Source organism: Centroberyx affinis, unplaced genomic scaffold (genome assembly GCF_046629955.1).
Source record: "Centroberyx affinis isolate AG114_WGS23_722 - 3 ecotype Tasmania unplaced genomic scaffold, CSIRO-AGI_Caff_v1 ptg002084l_1, whole genome shotgun sequence".
Taxonomy (NCBI): domain Eukaryota; kingdom Metazoa; phylum Chordata; class Actinopteri; order Beryciformes; family Berycidae; genus Centroberyx; species Centroberyx affinis.
Genome location: NW_027280411.1, coordinates 95,001 through 102,030, shown reverse-complemented (window position 1 = coordinate 102,030; position 7,030 = coordinate 95,001). Strand labels below are relative to the sequence as shown.

Here is a 7,030-nt window from a genome sequence, read left to right as displayed (position 1 = left end):
CTCTCTCTGTCTCTCTTTCATTCTGACACCCACTTTCCCATTGTGTGTATCCTCCCTCCACTCCGGTGCTATGACAGGTCAGTTAATATTGACATTATCTCCCTCCACCACGATGACAGCCAGAGCTGCAGGAAGCCACTCATTAGCGCTGTGTGTGCGTGTGTGTGTGTGTGTGTGCGTTTGTGTTTGAATGCTGGGATAGAAGTCATTAGCCTAGTCAAACAGGTGTTAAAGAGACAGGGGACAGTCCCAATGTTTGCCACTGAGAGGATAACAAAGATTGGTGTCATCGTTCAAGCCTATCATAAAAGCCTCATCTCGTCTCTGCACTATCTGTGTGTTTTGGAGAGAGAGAGAGAGAGAGAGAGAGAGAGAGAGAGAGAGAGAGAGAGAGAGAGAGAGAGAGAGAGAGAGCACCATGTGTGTACTGGAGAGAGGGAGAATGGGTTGAGAACATGAGTCAGAGAGCGATACATCGGGATAGATGTTCATGCACATGCCCGGCTAGATATCCATCTGTAGAGGTGAACTTACAAGATATTTTGTGTGTATGCGTGTGTGTGTGTGTGTGTGTGTGTGTGTGTGTGTGCGTGTGTGTGTGCGCGTGCATGTGTGATTATATATTTCTGTCTCTGAGTGAGAAGCTGCAACAGGATGCTGTGGTGATGGCGAGGAATGGATGAATTGAGGGTAGAAAATGCAGTGGTAATTGTACTGGATACACAGGTAATTGGAGGCTAAATTGACTTCAGAATTAGAATCTGTGAGCACACTCAGTCAGACTGCTCATTGGAACCAAATTGCCCACCGCTGTGTGATTGTCTGTGTGTGTGTGTGTGTGTGTGTGTGTGTGTGTGTGTGGAGAGAGGGTGAGACACAAAATAGTGGAAATACCTGGACTTGAATGACAAACTTAACATATATTATAAATATTTTCCAAATATTTTGTTATATTAAAGACACTGGATTTATGTGTTTAATAATTTGGAATTTATTTAATCATCAAATGTTTTGGAATATTCTCATTAAGTTCTAGGTGATTTTAATGATTTTAATGGATAGATGGAAAATATGAGTTTTAGTAAGTTTCTTTACCCATCATCAGTGTATTTATGTGTGTGTCTTGTTAAGAAACATTACAAACAAGCCTTTTATAGCCTCAGAATACATGTAAACCTCATGTTTAAAACATGGCTTCACTGAAAACATGTCTTCAGTCTGTGATAGGATGACAATGTTTCAACATACTGCAATTATGGATTAGGCCTTAAAGCATTATATCTACCTGTGGCCTTCAACTGTTTACTAAGTCATGGCATGTTTCAAGGTGAGCAGCACTGATATTCTATTATAATGAGTCCATCAATTTTGAACTTGTTTTCAAAATGGATATTGAAGTAGCTACACCATTGAGATAATGGATGAGGATTTGAGATATTGCTCGCAGAGGCTTTAGTGGTAATAACACATGGAAAGGAAATTAGGGATAAAATATAAAACTTTCTCTCATCTAAAAGTTCAGGCAACCATTGGATCACTCCAAAATATCAGTTTCCCATTCAGTATCAATAGAGCAACTCTATATCACAGATTTTGGTCTGGACTCTTGGTTCAGTTGTTTCTAGTTTTGGGAGAGTTGTTCGCATTCATAAATACTGACTGGGCTGTGTGAGAATATTGTATATGAATAATTAAACTGAATTATTAAATTCTCCTTGAAAATCATTACTTTTTTACTGGGATTTTTCAAATGCAACTCTCAGTCTTGTAGCGTATGCTTTCTAGACCGGAGGGTAAAATTTGGACAACTTATTACCATACACACTTTCCTTTATGAATTTCCAGCCTTCTTTCAATTTATAATTCGGGTCAGTTCTAGAGAGCATTTTCCCCTGCAGCTAAATGTGTTAAAATGCCACTTACATTCATTCACATATCATTACTGCAATATCCATGACCTGCCTCCACTGGAAGAGGACAGAGACTGGAGGAAAGTAAATGAGACAGCTTCATTGGAAGTATGGGCTCATAGAGGAGTGGTGCTGGGAATCAGAAACAGGTAAAAAAAAAAAAAAAAAAGGATAGAAGAAAGAGAGAGGGGAGGCTGGGGTTGACCAGGAGCATCATCATATTTAGATCATGATAATATATTCAGTTTCAAAAGGCCTTGCTCAAACTCAAGGGCGCGGTGGAACCACATACAGTGGGATAAAAGAATATAAAAAACAGGTAGTTACAAACATATAAAAGTGAAATTAACAATGTTTATAAGGGGGATCAAGGCCGTAGTTGTGTTTGAGCAAGCTTGAATAGTCAGGTAGGTCATGTTCCGTAGCAACGGGAATACATCCAAATTTGAAAAGCAGTCCCTGTCTGTCTGGTGCGTGAGAGTTGGGGGTGGGTGACTGGGGGACTTTGCAGTCCAGCATCCCAAGAGCAGAGACCATAGGGCGGGAAGAGAAGGTTGAACAGGTCAGCCAGGTGTGCGGCCACCGGAATTTTTAGCACCTTGTAGTTGAGGAAGAGGATCTCCTAGGAAATCCAACGTTTGGCAGGAGGTCCGTGGAGTTGCTGCGGGGTTTGACTAATGTGCTGCCAGGCAAAATATGTATCGTTTAACCCCCTATGACGCAGAGCGCAGCCTGAGAGCCTCTGACCAGGCCCCCTTCGTTGTTCTAAAGTCTAGGCTGAAATCTGAGGTTGATCGGGCTTTTGCCATTACGGCTCCTAGGCTTTGGAACAGTTTACCCAAGGGAGCTCAGGCTCACCCTTCATTAGACTCTTTTAGATCACTTCTTAAAACTTGGTGTTTTTATAATGTTTTATTTATGTTCAATTTTTATTCATTAATTTAGTGATGCTCCAAATTGTTTCATCTCCTCCTGTTTGTTTTTTTCCTCCTTTCCTTTATTGCTTTAATTCCTTTGCTGTTCTTTTATCTGTAAAGAAGCTTTGAAAACTTTGTTTTTGAAAAAGCGCTATAAAAATAAAGCTTATTATTATTATTATTATTATTATTATTATTATTATAAGGACCTACAAGGTTCCTGACATTGAAAGCAGTCAAAGACCTTGCTGGAGGCACCATACATGGTTCCAATTATCCAGATTAGGATTTAGGCTGAGGTGTACAAGAATAAGTGGTGGAGTCCTGTAATATTTTTGAAGTGGAAAAAGGTGAATTTGGTGCGTGATTTAATGTAGAATTTGAAGCGGAACGTGGACTCCAGTGCAACTCCAAGGTTTGGCACTGTAGGTTGGTACAGAGAACGAAGCCCCCAAACCTTCTGAAGGAGGCTCCAGGTAGCAACATGACCTCTGCTTCACTGGAAACAGAGGGTAACCTGGGTGGATGAGCATGGGTGGAGAGAAAAATGGATGAGCTGAGGTCAAGGGGTTGGAAGAGGGTGTGTTGGGGACGGCCAGACAGCGTCGGGAGACTATTGGCTACTCAGGGGAAGGAAAGACTGTCCCTGTGGATTTATAGAGGCAATAAAAGATAAGGTCACTGTGTTGTAGGCTTTAATATTAATGTGCCATTTAATGACCCTCACAATGGAGGGAACTAGGTTATAGCTAGTACTAAGGTACAGCTCCAGGCGGTTTTGTATAATGAAGCAACAGCCTATACATGTGTGTAGCTGTCCATTGTCTGCTGCAGCCAACTTGTATGTTGACAGACCTGGGAGGGAATCTATTTACATACTACGATGTTTAGTCCAGCCTCTCGGTGTGCTTCTGTTTGATGTAGACCAGTGTTTCCCAAAGTAGGGTCTGCGGACCACCAGGCCCTGCAGAGGGTTCAAGGTGTCCTCAATAAAATGAGGTGTAGTTAAATTTCCTATACGTTAGCACAATGGGAGAATGTATAAAAATGCATTTTCTTCATTGGTTTCACTGGCCCCACTGTTACCTCTCCATACAGTTTTGACAGTAAATAATTATCTCATAAGTAATAAGCTATATAGGCCTATACAACACAAATCTTCATTGATGGAGTGACAAAATCTAGCACATCTATTTGAGTGTGAGTGCGTGTGTGTGTGTGTGTGTGCGCGTGTGTGTGTGTGTGTGTGTGTGTGTGTGTGGTGGGGGGCGGGGGGTGGGGGGGTGGGGGGGATCCTTGACAAAAAAAAGTTTGGGAACCCCTAATGGACCTTTTTTCTCTGTGTGCGGATTTGGGGGCGCCGTTCACCGCGTTCTGGTGCGCGGAGCTGGTTTTGCACCCCGCCCCCTGGCTCGGTCTGTCCAATAGGAGCCGCGGAAAAAACAGACTCGGCCAATCAGCAACAACGGATGATTGTGAATGGAAGTTTAGTTTTGAGTTCGGGATAGAGAGAAAGAGAAAGAGATATAGAGAAGAGGAGGAAAGAGGGAGAGAGTGAGAGTGAGTAGGGGGAATATCACTGGAAAACTTTCATTCACAACCCGAGATATTGCCAGTTGATGCTCTCACGAAAGACTGAAACCGAAGTAGACTTGAATAGAGCGAAACAAGAGTCCTCCCTCTCCCCCAAGTCTGTGTCGAGGAGAGGAGGGTGGCAGGTGTTCAGTTGGAGGAGACGCATCGATTCAGTCAGCTCCTCAAGCCTCAACAGGGTGCTTAACCGGAGAAAAACGATTAAAAACGCCGCTAATTGGAAAAAACAACTGGAGTGCTTATGAACGGACTACTACAAACGGACCCAAAGTAACGGTTTCGTCGGCTTCTTCCTCTAACGGACTGTTTCGGAGCACCGTTGAAGACTCGGGATAAAGCGAAAGGCTCCAGTGTCGCAGTAGCAGCAGCGAGAGTAACGTCTGTTTTGTGCTCAAACCCGACTGTGTGGTTCACTTAGTGATTTCTATGAACTCGCCTCTCGTACTCGTACTTATAAAACAAAGTATCGATGGTTGCTGAGAAACTTGAAGAAATGTGTTTTTGTTTTTGTTAACTAACCTGTTGTCTCGCCACTCCTGTAACCCGAGAAGCAGCGCACCACGGCAAGTTAGCCTATCTAGTATCCGAGGCAAGGCTATCCCCTCTGGGAGAGGCTGGCGCTCCGTCTGGAAATAGATTTGTAACCCGCGATAACTTGGGTTAACCGTTAATTAGGATATCTAACTTGGGTCTATTCAGACAGCAGGCTAAAGCCCACGCATCTCCAGCACCGTACTTGGAAAAGACCCGGGGCGCTTTGTCCAGTTTGTTTGCAGACAAAAACCAGGGGTATTCTCACAGAATCAATTACCGAATTGATTTTTTTTTTGGAGAGCACACATACACACACACAAACAGCAAAGCACGGATGGATAATTTATGTGCTTTATTACCCCCTGTTAATACTGTCTAAACAGCCAAATGATCCGCGGGGCAAATCCCCGGTGAAGACATCAAAACAAGCGCGGATTTATGGTTGATAGCAGGGAGTAAGCCGATAAGTCTAAAACACACTCAAATGTATTAATTCTGTGCTCGGATCAATCCAAATGAAAATGAGGTATCGCAGGGCGCAGAAACCCACGGACCCAGCCACAGGAGATTACTCTGCCGTTATACCGGGGAATCAGACCGGGAGGGAAAGTCGTGCTGTTGGAGAAGTGTCCTCCTTCCCGCTGCCTGCTGAGTTGTGGAGCCCGGGGCACGGGAGTCAGAGCGGGGAGCCTGTCAGCGGTGACAACGGTGTTACCGGACTCCCGGAGCTTGGCTCTCCGGTTCACGGCGGGGAGACGGAAGCGCGTAGCTCGGCGGGTGCTGAAGCCAATTTCTCTCTCCCCGGACTCGGTGTCCCCCGCGCACAGGGCAGAGAGAGTGACAGCAGCAAAGCACAAGTGGCCGCGGACACTCACTGTAATCTGCCCGCTCACCCGATCTCCTCCTCCGAGCACCTCTCTGGCATGAAACCGGGAATTAGGTGCGCCGACTGCCCCGAGGGATCCCCGGTGCGTGCGGAGGGACCCGCCGCAGGGAGTAGGCTGACGATGGGGACCGGGACGACCCGGAGTGGGAGCCGGTGTCTGCCTCTCCTCCTCCTGCTCCTCCTCGGCAGCAGTTGCCACATGTTGCACGCCCAAGGTAGGACCTGAGTCCCCAGGAGCTCTGGGTGCCGGATAGGGCCCTAAACTAGTCCCAGAAGATACACCAAATAATTAGGCCTAATGTCTAGAGATTCATTGAGGGGTGTTTTTTTAGGGTAAGCCTAAGTGGACTTGTTCATCTTGTATTGTCAGAAAACATCTCCTGACAGGCTCATTTGTCACGGGGACCATGGTGAACAGGGGGAAAGTAAGATGATGATTCCTAAACTGAAATGAGAGTGTGATTTATTAGACCAAGCATAGCAATTTGTCTGCAGGTTGGGATGCGTTTATTTGCTTGGAGGGGGAGGGGGCTGATATGTAGTAGGCCAACTCCATTGTTTTTGACGTGAATAATGTAATGATTCTGCTAAACCAGATTTAAGAGAGAGAGAGAGGAAAAAAGAGAGGGGGGGGGGGGGGTAGGACCTACTACAGCTTGTGTGCATGTGTAAATGTTGTTGTCTTTAATGATGATGTATAGGCGGGCGGTAGGAGGATTAAGGTGGTGTGTGTGTGTGTGTGTGTGTGTGTGTGTGTGTGTGTGTGGGGGGGGGTTACAGTTTCCAAGCATTGATAATCCTCCTCTTAGTCAATGACCTGCTTAACTATGGCCCTTGATTTGACACACACATGCAAACGCCTGCGCACACACACTCAAGTGCAGGCACACATTAATTTAACTCGCCTCCTGTTAGCCCAGTGTTGACCCTGTTGCTTCGGCAGGTGTCCAGATCAGTGTGTGACTTTTGGTTGGAGAGGGTTATCTGCCACTGCTTGTGTGTGGAGTTATCAGTTTAACACAACAAGAAAGAAGACGGATATGATGAGATATTGATTCCTGGCTGATGCTGTTGGAGAAAATTGTGTGTTGCTGTGTTGCTATGTTACATGTATTTTTGTACCTTTCTATCGTGGGTAGAGAGAAAAATAGAGAAAGTGTGCATATCTGTGTGTTTGTGTGTGTGTGTAT

At 45.1% G+C, this 7,030-nt stretch overlaps 1 protein-coding gene across 1 annotated transcript in view; it reads left to right on the top strand.

Moving 5' to 3' along the window:
* Nucleotides 1-5,967: 5,967 nt before the first annotated feature.
* Nucleotides 5,968-7,030, top strand: part of LOC139654417 (protein sidekick-1-like) — a gene marked incomplete at its 3' end in the record, with an annotated part of 88,595 nt that continues 87,532 nt past the window's right edge. The window contains exon 1 of the mRNA XM_071531475.1: nucleotides 5,968-6,055. Coding sequence (XP_071387576.1) covers nucleotides 6,040-6,055 — 16 coding nt within the window. The remainder of the gene's footprint in view (nucleotides 6,056-7,030) is intronic.